The sequence below is a fragment of the Echinops telfairi genome, unplaced genomic scaffold (genome assembly GCF_000313985.2).
Source record: "Echinops telfairi isolate 266 unplaced genomic scaffold, ASM31398v2 ScPeMD7_5868;HRSCAF=6743_0, whole genome shotgun sequence".
NCBI lineage: Eukaryota > Metazoa > Chordata > Mammalia > Afrosoricida > Tenrecidae > Echinops > Echinops telfairi.
The window spans coordinates 8,668,239-8,681,539 of NW_022109767.1; the positions used below are offsets into that span (position 1 = coordinate 8,668,239).

General features: G+C 42.6%; 1 protein-coding gene across 1 annotated transcript; it reads left to right on the forward strand.

Annotated features, from left to right (window-relative positions):
- The first annotated feature begins 2,612 nt into the window (after positions 1–2,612).
- On the forward strand, positions 2,613–2,846 carry LOC105979515 (mitochondrial import inner membrane translocase subunit Tim9-like). The gene has a single exon (XM_045295722.1). It carries the CDS (start codon positions 2,613–2,615, stop codon positions 2,844–2,846), a length of 234 nt encoding a protein of 77 aa, XP_045151657.1.
- The last annotated feature ends 10,455 nt before the right edge of the window (positions 2,847–13,301 follow it).

Genomic DNA, 13,301 nt, shown 5'->3' on the forward strand with positions numbered 1-13,301 from the left:
GGAAGGCGAGGCTGTTTGCTTCCGTGAAGATTTGCAAAGCTTTGGCAACTGCATAGAGGGTCTAAGGCACACAGCCACAAACATGTTGCTAGAGAGATATCAGCAATCTCTCAAACAAAGATGGGCTAGCACGAAAGGCCTGAAGATTGACTAGTGAAATTCAGCTGGTGAAAACCCCACGGGGTGGGGTGGGGGGGGGGGGGCGAGGGGAAAACTGAGGACCTGAGCCAGGGGCTTAAGGAGAGAGAGAATGATGAGGGCAATGAATGCACAAATGCGCTTTACACAATTGATGTATGTATGGAATGTGATAAGAGTTGTATGAGCCCCTAATAAAATGATTTTTAAAAAAAGAGTACACACATTTAGGAATACCTTTGTAAATCATACAATAAGGAACAACTATGGTGTGCCAGAAAAACTATGAAATCATTCTAGGATGAAATTTATTTTTTAAATAAACACAGGGAGAAAATAGGCATTTGCATCCTCTGTACATGTGATGTAATAGCTTCTAAAAGTTAATGCATGTTTCTGATAAATGTCCTCACAAAAATGGATTTTTATATAAGACCATAAGTCAAAAGTAGAAAAGTTATTAAGCAAAAAATATTAAAATGTGGAGAAAAAAAAAGAAACCCCACGGACCACAATGGTATGATCCCTAAGAGATCATGGGGCCACAGGAGCTATAGGACCGAGGGCAACATTGCCTCTCCATTGTGCATAACGTTACTGAGAGCCAGGGGCCAGCTCCAGCTAGCTAGCAATAAGAAGGAGAGTTTTAATTAGACCATCGCCTCAATCAACTTCCATTTGGCTGACTCAGTAGAGACCAACAGTCCCTGGGTGTGATCAAGGTCCCCCTGGGTTCTCTGGGTTCCCCTCTGACGCGAGCCCAGCAAAGCTCATTTAGATGCCACTCTGCCTTTGGCAAGACGCAGGGGTTTCTTTTCCTCGCTGTGCATAACCTCTTCTCCCCTCAGACCCAAATGTCAATATTAGATTTAGTGAAGGTGGCAGAGGTGAGATTAGTGACTGGCAGCCGCGGAAGGGCTATTCAATTGGCAAAAGTAAATTTCTCACAAATGAATCCAAATGGTTTGAAGTGGAAAAGAAGCAGGGGGCAGAGGGGAGGGGATATGTTTTGCCAAAGTTAGCCCCGATGTCTCATTAAATGGATTGGAAGACTTCCGCATGGGCATTTTGCCTGGCAACACCTGGCTTTCCCGGCAGAAAGTTTGAGGAGAGAGGCAAAGAAAGCATGGCCCTTACAGGTCAGCAGCCGGCTTTCTGTAAAGCCCCAGTATACAAAACAAACAAGCAACACAAAGACAACCAAGCTCACTGTCGTCAAGGGGATGTCAACTCGCAGCCACCCCGTAAGACAGGCTCGACAAAGTGCCGCTGTGAGTTTTTGCGACTGTAACTCTTCACGGGAGTAGGCCACTGTGTGGACTTGGTTGGCAGCTGAAGGTTTCACTGTTTGGTGTACTTCCAGATTGAGAAGAGAGGCCTTAACCTCCCCAGAACACGTCACGCACCCAGGTACACTTCCGTGAAATTTCCCAAACTGGAAGCTTTGGCCAACTGGCTGAAGAAAGCAAGCAGTCCGTGTGTTCAAGTCTAAGGCACTGTCTGTCAGGAATGAGTTGGGCTGACACACGAACGGCCAGCGGGTTCCAACCTTCCAGGTGCTCCACAAAAGAAAGATGGAGGCTGTCTGCTCCCAGAAGACTTACAGCCTCAGAAGTCCTGTTCAGCCTCACTGTCAGTTGAGGGAGACCGAATGGTAGTGGGTTAAAACAAAACAGAAATCCTAGTGAAGCAGTATGAGAGTGGTGGTGTTTCGGTAGTAAAATTCTCCCGTCCAGGAGAACCAAGTTTGAGTGGATTGTGGATTGCTGACTTGGTAGGCAAAGATAGGCTAGGAAGAAAGGCCAGGCAACCTACCTTAAAAAATTAGCCAGTGTGTCACATGTGTACCCCTAGTCCCTCCCCTTCCTACTACATGTACACCCCTAGCTCATCCCTGCCTGTGGCACAAATGCCTATTGGACACCCCCTTCCTATTGATAACTCAGTGGTAGAATTCTTATCCCCTGTGCAAGAGAAATGGTGGTACTGTCAGGTAAAGTGTTGCACTGTTAGCTTCAAGGTGGGTGGTTCAAATCCACCAGCTGCTCCAAAGCTGGAAGGTGAGGCTGTTTGCTGTGGTTACCTGTAATCAGGGGGCTCGCATGCCCCTCTAAGTATATAAGCCATGATTAGGAATATATTTTCTCTCTCTGTGCAGACCTGGCTGCTGAGATCATGGCAGTCCCTGAGATAAGAACTCGGACTTGCTGGAGTCTCTCAAGAAAAGGTTGAGCAACTGTTATCCCAAAACAGAAACGAAACTCATGCATCAGGAAAGGCTGGTGTGCTTCTTCCATGTGGGCTTTGTTGCTTCTGAGCTAGATGGCCGCTTGTTTATCTTCAAGCCTTTAAGAGCCCAGATGCTATATCTTTTGATAGCCAGACACCATCGGCTTTCTTCGCCACATTGGCTTATGCACCCATTTGTCTTCAATGATCATGTCGCGAAGGTGACTCCAATATGCCAAAAGAAGATGGCTGCACAGATACCAGAATCCGATCAGATAAAACAGTTTAAGGAATTTCTTGGTACCTACAATAAAATTACAGCAACCTGCTTTTTAGACTGTGTTAAAGACTTCCCAACAACAGAAGTGAAACCTGAAGAGACTACATGTTCAGAGCATTGCTTACAGAAATATTTTAAAATGACACAAAGAATATCCATGAGATTTCAGGAATATCATATTCAGCAGACGAAGCTCTAGAGGCCAAAGCAGGACTCCCCGGCCAACCGCCCTAGAGAAGGCTGGACTTGAGGAGGGGGGTGATGTTGCCCCGGAATGAGGAGTCATGTGAGAGAACTCCTCGAGAGCCAAAGCCACCGTGCCCACCTGTCTGGCACATGGGAACCACTGGAGAGCCAACTGCTATGGACCAGGAATCATCAAGTCAAAAGCCTTGTGCAATGGAAATATTAATATGCAACACTTGTGGAGGCCTTCAGATTTGCAGCTTGGTCAACTGATTAGAAAAATAAACTATTGTTTCTACCAAAAAAAAATTAGCCAATGGACATCCTGTGGAGCACTTTCATCTGGGCAACATTTTGTTCCACTGTTGCCCAGAGTCAGAGCTAACACAACAGCAGCTAACAACAATACACTTGTGCCAAAGCTGGTGACTGGCCTTAGGTGACCCATGCACTTGTAACATCAGAAGATAAACAACACCCAATATGTCATAATAGCCATTATAAAGTCTTTGATTTTTTACCACAGTGAAAAGTAAGGATAAAATTTCACACAGGCATGGTTTTATTCCAAAGAAAACATGTTTAAACTTGTCTCTACAATCAATGGATGACTGCACATTCTTTCTTCGTTTCATCCAAAAAATTCAAACTCACTGCCATTGAGTTGATTCTGACTCTTGGCAGCCCTACACGACAGAGGAGAACTGCCTCTGTGGCTTTCTGAGCCTCTTCGGTCTTATCAGGATACCTTAAAAAAAAAAAATCCAATCCAAACAGTAGCTTCCAAGTTGAACTGCTGGGTTAGTTAAGTTTTAAGCAGAGAAGTGAGCTCAGAAGGCTATGTGGCTGTTTAGGGGGTTCCAAAGTGGTCACCTGAATTGATTTTCTTGAAGTAATCAGGAATATCACAGAAGTCCTAAGAAAATCAACAACTGCATTGGTGTGGAAAAGGCCAAGAAAGGTGCAGCAAGGATTGCCCCCCCACCCCCACCCCATCACAACAATGCTCCTGCTGATTCTTCAAGGATAACAGGGGCAGTCCTTCAAGAATTTCTCTGGGAACCTTCCTGCACCCACCCTAAAATCTTGCCCCGTAAGACTTCTTTTTGATCCCCAAACTCAAAGAACATTCCAAATGAACATAACTTGAGCCCATCAGGAATGCCCAAACTGCCATTTGGATGTGGCATGAATAAGAAAGCACAGAATCCCCTAGGGTAGAATGAGAGACGCAGACATGCTGCCTTCAGAAGTAGAGTCAAAGAAGCAAATTCACTACTATCGAGTCGGTTCCGAATCCTAGCAATCCTATCGAGCTGCCCCTGTGAACTTCTGAGGCTGTAGAAAACGTCACCCTTCTCCTGGCAAACTCACTGCCACGGAGTCACTTTTGACTCACAGAGGAGCCTTGGTAGCACAGTGGGTAACAAGTTGGACTGCCAACTGCAAGGTCAGCAGTTTGAAGCCACCAGCCACTCCATGAGAAAAGACGAGGCTTTCTTCTCCCATAAATAGTCACGGTCTAAAAAACACACAGGATGGCTCTATTCCATCCTATAGCACAGGGTCTCTATGAGATGATGATGCAGTCTTATGGAGGCTATGTTGAGAAACAATCGTTCTGCATGTTGATGTTTTGCTCAATAGAGATTTATATGATTTTGTAGCAATAGGTTGAATATAACCCATCTTACAAATGTCGGTGCTCTGGTGCAACAACAATCAAGCACGCAGCTGCTAACAGAAAGGCTGGCTCTTCGACTCTAGCTAGTGAGTCTGAGAGAAACCTGGTGATCTGCTTCTACAAAGGTAAAGCCAAGGAGTTCTGCTCAGAGACATTGGGTGGCTTTGAGTCAAAATCACCTTAGCAGTAATTAAGGATAACCGCCACACGTGTTTCAGTGGTTCGAGTGGAAGAAATCCAAGGGTCTGGGCAGTAGAAGAGGGGTAGGTTGGCTCAGCATATTTTGGATTTCTTTATTGAAGTTCTGCCGTCATTAGTGCACCACCTGCACAAGCTGCCAAGGCACTTACAATGGCAAATGCCTTGTGGCACTCACAACTTAGTAAGATGCAAGGACATGGATGTTGAATTATAACAATAAATAAAATAAGGGAAACAAAGGACAAAAGCATAGGAGGGATTTTCTCTTTTTTCTCATTCCTAAGATAATTTAGAAAGGAAAATTAGTATGAAGCAGGGGAACAATTGATTGGAGGCAGATTGTTTCTTCTCGCTTTTCTTTATCGCTTATGTATTTCTGGCAGTAAATTCTAGCAGCATTGCTAGGTAAGCACTAGACTAGGAACCACAAAGTCAGTGTTTCAAACCCACCAGTTGCTCTTTGGGAGAGAAATGAGGCTGTCCGCTCCAGTAGAGAATCTGCAGTGGATACAGAGGTAACTGCTGCTGAGTGGCTGTTAGCTCTCTGGTTCCCTAACTTGATTCCTATCAGATCCCACTTCACTCACAGGTTGAAATGCTAATCTTCATAAAGACCCTAACTGACACAACCATCGCCCTGCAGTTGGAGCCCACTGACACCATCGAGAACGTGAAGGCGAAGACCCAGGACAAAGTGGGCTAAGTGGGCACCCCTCCTGACCATCAGAGGCCCGTCTATGCAGGCAAGCAGCTAGAAGATGGCCACACTCTTTCTGATGACTACATTCAGAAAGTCAACCAGCACCTTGTCCTTCAGTCTGCAGTACAGCACCCTACAATGGCGTTTTGCTGCACTATAGCCATTTACCCCAATTTAAGCTTAGAAATGACCAGTTGCAGTAATAGCTGAACCTATTCGAAATATTAATAAAGATTTTGTTGCATAGTTAAAAAAAAAAAAAAGAACCTACAGCCTGGGAAACCTTATAATTACCTGTGAGTCAAAGCGGATTTAATGGTAATGACCTTGGTTGTTCTGTTTGTTTGGGTTTTATTTCTTGTGGTCATTAGCCGCTGACCTGGTCATTCTCTCTTCGTGGAGTCGTTCACTTCTTCCCTTCTCTCACAATACCGTCGCCAGCACCCCAGACCCAGTCCCTTCAGAGCTGTTGCAGACGCTTTGGGATAGTACTCTGCTTCGATTCTCCCTAAAATAGCACCCTTGTCTAGCTGGTTCCCATGAAAACCATTCTGGAATTCTTGCTTTTTGCAGGGTGAATTTGGAGATCCTTAGTCTGCTTCCCAGGGTTCTTCCCAAACTTTTCAGTGCTTTCCACAAACATTACTTTTTGCTTCTAACTAAACTACTTCCTTTGGCTCCATTGGGCTCCCTGCTTATATGCCTGTGCACATACTCTGCCACCTCACTAGAATGCCTACAGATTCATTAAGAACTTGCCATGGAATCAGGAGAACTGGGTCTTGCCTGGCTACCAATACTGAACATTTTGATCAAAGGGTCATCTGAAGAATCCTGCTTAATAGGAGTGAAGTGCAAATCATAATTTCAAGTTTTCTTGGCTACCAAACTTCCTGGGGCCATGGAGGATAGGAGAACCCCTGAATCCCTTTTTGCCCTGAGATAATCTTTAAAAATTAAACAAAAAAAATAGCACCTAAAGACAGCTTAAACCAAACAATATCTTACCTTATCTAGGAAAAACAAATTTTACCTGGAGCATTATAATCTTTTAAGAACTATCTGCATGGGAGAAAATTGAGAACAGCAACTGGAATGATTGCATGGGTATCAGGTGTCAGTGAATTTATGTTAATGGGAACGGAACGTAGAAATATGTATGGCAAAATAATTAGTTTGATAGAGTAAAAAGTAGAGGTTTAAAGCCTCTTATTTCAGGACTTTTAGGCTTCAATCCTGAACAAATAATTCAAAAATGTCCGTGCTAGGAACTTACACCCTATTCTATCATCAGGTCAGCGAAATAAGCTATTGGGCCCAGATATGACACAAGGTCTTCAGCAAAAGGACTTTGAGGAGTAAGGTGCCTGACCCAAGCCACGGTGTTTGTCACCTCATATGCATGTGAACGTTGGACATTGAATATGGAAGGCTGAAGAACTGATGTGTTTGAATTGTGGTGCTGGCGAAGAAAAGAGAGAGTACTGTGGACTGTTGAAAGAACAAAGAAATCTGTCTTGGAAGAAGAAGTACAACCAGAATGCTCTTTAGAGACCAGGATGGTGAGACTTTGTCTTACATACTTTGGACATGTTTTCAGGAGAGACCAGTCCCTGGAGAAGGGCATCATGCTTGGTACAGTCTAGGATCAGCCAGAAAGAGGAAAGCCCTCGATGAGATGGATTGGCACAATAGCTGTAATGATGAACGCAAACACGAGACTATTTGTAAAGACGGCACAAGACAAGGTGCTATGTCCTGTTACACAGCGTTGCTGTGACTCAGCTGCGACTTGGTGGCACCTAAGGTGGATTTCTCTTTGTCATTATAAACCTGTTGAGGTGGCCAGTACTACAACCTAGGGATTTCTAAGCAACTTCACCCTCTAATAACTTTCACTGTGGTTATACTTAGGCCATGAAGTCAATTCCTACGAAAAGTGACCCTCTACCACAGTAAAACTGCCCCACGGGGTTTCTTGTAAACTGTGATGTTCATGAGAACAGATTGCCAAGTCTTCCTGTGTTCGAGCAAGATGTAGTGGATTCCAACCACCCATCTTCTGATTAGCAGCTAAGCTCCTAACCACTGACTGCTCCAGCAGGGCTCCTCAGGGATCAGGAGGGCAAATGAAAAACGGTTGAGACTTGTAGTTCTTCCCTTTGCTACTTTGCTTTCTTTAAAAGTTTCCACAGCATCTAGCTGGCAACGTGTGGTTTATGAACAGCCAGTCTGCTGTATATGACTATCTCCTTCGCGGAAGGTTTAGAACTAAAGTTGGATAGACGGTGTCTTTGTTAACATGACTAATTTTTGTATGGCAAAGTTATGTGCACAATTCAAAATATTGTGCCTTGTTTTGATGTCACTGGCTGCATGTAGAAGAGCACAGATTCTGACAAATTCATCTAGGGAGTTAACAGAGGCGTGGTATTTATTATGACCTGGGGACTTTTATGAGTACTTTAGTCCTTTTGACAACTTGAGGTAGTAGACTCTTTTATTTCCTTCACTTCACAGATGAGGAAACTCAGGCACAGAAAGGTAAGTGGAGGACCATGGGTTCCTTAAGCTTGGAAGTGTGGAGCTGGGATTTGTACTAAGGCACTGTGGCTTCCGAGTCTACACTCTTAAACTCTATGCAATTCCTCCCCCTTATAGGGCAGAGGAGTTCTGGAGGGTGAAGGTAGGCTATGTCCCATCTCAGCCTCAGTTTATGGCATCTTACAATCATGAAAATTAGCTGGCCATAAACGTGGTGATAAGAGCAGAGTAATAATAAGGGCATAATAAGAGTCCGTTGGCAATGGAGTAAAGATGCTTGAATGTATACATCTTATTGTGACTGATTATGAGTGTTGTACTTTCTTATTTATTACAATATATGTAAAAGAAACAGAAGACCATAAGAGGAAGCTGAAATTAAGTGTTATTGTTGGTTGCCAGACAAGAATCTTTTCCATTTGTCCACATATCCATAGGCTGGGTGAATCAACCTAACTCAGTTCCATGAAAACTAAGCCATTAGGTTAGTGTGTTTAGCAAATAGTGGCTCAGTCTTGTGTTAGAGAGGAGAATCTGAACAGCTTTCCCAAAATGAGAGGGATCGGATTAATATTCCAAACCTGGATGATAAGATCCATTAAAGATTGCAACAGAATAGATTGATACACTTCCCATTCTATATTCCAACTGATTTCACATCTAAAGAACTTTAACAGTATGGGGAGGACTGCAGGAGTATAGGAGTCATGGAAGGGTGATATCAATGTAACGCAAGCCATGAAATTTTGGCTATATTTAGTGAGGGTGGAGCCAAGACAGAAAGTAGACATTTTGGACTGACACCCAATTGCCATTCTTGAAAAATCAGTTCAGTGCCATGGGTTGTAAGGAGAAGAAATGACTACAGCATACATCTTAATTCTCTTTGATTCTGAAGGGAGAGGCCAGGAGATAAGGGTGAGCCAAAAGGCAGAGTTGGGTCACTGTGACTGTAATAGCGTTGGCATCAATGGTGTGAAGTATCAGAGATTGCTCACCTCTTTCCAGAACAAGTCTGGCTCCCTAAGCAGAAATTCATCGACTAAAATGCCTACTAGATGGTGTTGATGTGGCATTCCCACCAGTGTGGAGTGTTGTAGCATCAGTCAGCATAGGTAGATCATACTATGAATATGGAAATGGAGTATGGAATTCTCACCAGTGGTGTTCGAAGCCCTCCAAAAGAAGTAATTAAAAATACCAGGCATATTTGAAAAATAACCAAGGAGAACTGGAAGATGTGAAAAATATAATCTTCCCAATTAAACAACAAATGTGTAGATGTAACCAAGATTATAATGGGAATAAAAACAGTGTGTTAGAAAACAAAAACGTTAAGGAATTTTACACAGAGCATTCAAAAAATAGAGTATGAAGAGACTGTGAGAGATATTGAGAATAGAATGAAAAGGTTGTTTTTGTTGGTTTGTTTGTTTGTTTTTCAAATAAAGTTACAGAGGAAGACAACAGGACAGAGACTTCTGGGAAGATGGTGCAAGGTAGGGGTAACTGCGTTGGGAGCTCCATGACAATTGCTGAGTTTGGGGACTGGTAGGCTGAGTGGGGATGTCCATCCAGAACATGCAGTCAGGCCTTGAAGCACCCTAGAGATCTGCTCCATCCCATGAGCTGACCTTCCCATGGGATGGAGGGCTCCATCCATGGCACTGATCAGCCTTTCACCCCCAAACTCACTGCAGAACTGCTGTGGCCTGTGGCCTGGTGCCCGGGTTATCACAGCCTGCACCACCTGAACCATATGCCACCCCCCCCACACACTGGCCCTAGCACCACAGACATCCCAGCAGCTCACACCATGTGCTTCCCATGCGCTCAGTCTGTCCAGCACACCACAGAAAGAAAGCTTCAGAATGCCACTTAGCATCATACAGGATATGAGGGAATCAATACAGAAAAAGGATGAATTAAGAGAGAGGATAGAGTTCACATAGCAAAGAGAAATATAAGAGTTAAGGGATGATGCAACAGAATCAAAGAATACATTCAGAGACTTCACCACCAGCAGAATTCAACTAATGGGAAAGGCAATCAAACAAGATCATAGAAGATGAAGAAAACCTGAGACCAATGAGTGATGCTATGAAGAGGAACAATCTTCAAATAAGCTACAACACATAATGAAGAAATCAACAGCCAAAATATTGAGGGAATTCCAGGAAGAAAACATCCCCAATTTAATGAAGGAGAATCAGACAATCATCCAGGAAGCAGAGAGGACACGAATTAACTTAAACCCAAGAAGAATACACCAAGGCATAAGTAGTCAATTATCCAACTTAAAGGTAAAGCAGAAAATCATAAGAGCAGCTAGAGAAAAAAATGCGGTCCCTTATAAGGTAATCACATAAGAATATGCTCAGACTTATCAGCAGAGACTATGAAGAAGAGGAGAGAGTGGATTAGCACCTTCCGAAAGTTGAAGGAGAATAACGGTAACCTAAAAAATCCTCTATGCTGCCAACTACCCATCAAAATAGACAGAGAGATAAAATTTTTCCCGGACAAAGAAAAATCTAGAGAATACATTTAAAAAAAAAAGCACTACAAAATATTCTGTCCAACTCACTTTGGACAGGACAACATTCACAGAACACAAACATGAGACCACCACATGGTGTAACACTATCCAGAAGTCAACACAGTGAAATCAATGCCCAAGACATCATTGACTCAATGGTGACTAGAAGGCAAGAATCAATCCCCACACACATATACAACACACTGCGAAGGTGGGAGGTCGAATATATGTATATATAATGTGGCACTGTATGAGATTTACCTTCCTGACACCATCTCTGAAGACAAAATGTACATAGCAAATGTGGTGAAGAAAGCTGCTGGTGCTTGGCGATGAAAAGATATAGCATATAGGGTCTTAAAGACGAAGTTAAGCAAGCAGCCTTCTAGCAGCCTGTGTGATCATGAGGTGTCGATGGGAAGAGGTATCAGAAGTTCAAAAGAAACAATAAAATTGACGTAAAGGAGCATGGACAAAGTGGAGACCCACCTGTAAGATAACTGGAAAATCTATCCCAGATGGGTCACATGGAAGGGATGTTATATCCAGGGTGTGGTATAGCACTGATGAAATACATAACTATCATCTCGTTCTTTACCATTTCCTCCCCTTACCATTATGGTCCTTGCTTTGCATTTGATGCATGAAATCCAAGGTAGCTAACCCTTCAGAAACAGCAATAGAAGTAATGATTCCCTGAGGGTACCAGAAGAGGGGGGGAGGGGAGGAAGGGGGAACTGATAGTAATGATGACTGCATAACCCCACCCAAGGGGAAAAAAATAACAGAAATGTAGGTGAATGGATATATTGGATGGAGTAAGACACAGAAAATATATATATATTTTTTTCCCCTGTGGGGGAGGGGAGGGGAGGGAGGGGAAAATGGGAGCAGATATCCAAGAATTCAAAAAGAAAGAAAATGTTTTGAAACTGATGGTGGCAGCAATTATACAATTATTCTTGATCTAATTAAATGATGGGTTGTGTTTTTTTTTTTAAATCAATTTATTGGGGCTCATACAATTCATCACAATACATAGTTCAATTATGTACAGCACATCTATACATTTGTTGCCCTCATTATTCCCAAAATTTGCTTTCTTCTTGGGTTCCCGGAATCAGCTCATTTTCCTCTTCCTCCTCCCCCCTCCCCCATGAACCCTTGATAATTTATAAATTATTATTATATCTTATATTACACTGCCCAGCGTCTCCCTTCACCGACCCCTCTGCTGCCCATCCCCCAGAGAGGAGGTTGTATGTAGATCCCGGTGATCAATTCCCCCTTTCTACACCCCCTTCCCTGCTGGTATCACCACTGTCACCCCTGGTCAAAATAAATAAATAAATAAATAAAATAAATGATGGGTTGTTATAATATCTATAAGAGCTTCCAATAAAGTAATTTAAAAAAAGAGAAGACAACAGGACAAAGACAATATTTAAAATTACAAAAGGCTGAGGCTTTTCTAGAATTAAAGATGATCCAAACCATTCAATTCAGAAAGCACAGACAATCACAAGTAGGAAAATACAGATGAAAACGCAAATTCATTGTTGCCAAACGATAGAACACTAGAGAAAAGGATCACCGACATAGCTAGAAAGAAAAGACAAAGCATCCATAATTGGATGACAAACGTTTTCTCAGTAGAAAAGGGGTTAGCCAGAAGACAGTCAAAAGATATTTGCATACTGCTGAGAGAATATTATTCTCGCACTAGAATTATGTCTCTTTTAGAAAGATCATTTAAGAATGAAAAGGGAAATACAGAGACATTTCCCAACCAAGAAAACTGAGTCTATCACCAGCGGAGCCTGAGCCAGGAAACTTCTAAAGGAGGTCCTACAGCAAGGAGCCCTCATGGCACAATGGTCAAGTGCTGGCATGCTGCCTGAACCCACCCAGAGTTTGAATCCACCCAGAGGCTCCATGGGAGAAAAGGCCTGATGACCTACTGCTGGAAAGATTTACAGCCTACTACACCATAGGGCAACTCTGCTCTGTCATATGGGATCACTCTGAGTCTGAACGGACTCAACAACACACAACTCGCAGTTATAAGGAAGACAATCCAGAACAGTCTGTCGTGTTAGAAGCATTTCAACCATAACCAAACTCACTGGCAATGAGTTGATTCATAGCTACCCTGCAGGCCAGGGTAGAACTTCCCCTGTGGGTTTCTGAGACTTTAAATACTTACAGGAGTAGGATCTTTCTCCAGTGAGGCAGCTGGTGGTTTTGAACTGCTGAAAAAAAATCATTTGACATATGTAAATGTTAAGGGAACCGATTCACCAGTACAGTGTGTATGTATGTATGTGTGTGTGTGTGAGAGTGTGTGTGTGTGTATATATATATTTATCTATATATATATATAAATAAAAAACAAGTGTACTTAATAATACCAAACAACAATAAATATTATAATTTGGGAAGTTAAGGAAACAAGATGGAATTTAAACACCTGTAAGGTGGGAAGTGGAGATATAAATGAAAGTTTTGTGAAGTGCTAGTATCATTCAAGAAGTGATTAAGGATGTTGATTAATTTCATATAAGTGTGCATGTGAAATTATTAATGTTGACCATGGAAAGAATAAGAATGAGTGTGTAGCTTCCAAACTAGTAGGAAATATGATCAATCCAATGTGCAGGGAGAAGTAGTAAATTGACAGCAAAAGAAGGTCTGGTAGAAATAAGAATGAGTATAGCAAATGCAGTATTACTCAACAGTGAAACAGAATGAGCTCCTGGTGCTTACAACAATGAGTATGATTTTCAAAAGCCTTATTTTG

Coding starts and splice junctions, on each gene's coding strand:
- LOC105979515 (XM_045295722.1), top strand. CDS start 2,613: ATGGCTGCACAGATACCAGAATCCGATCAGATAAAACAGTTTAAGGAA.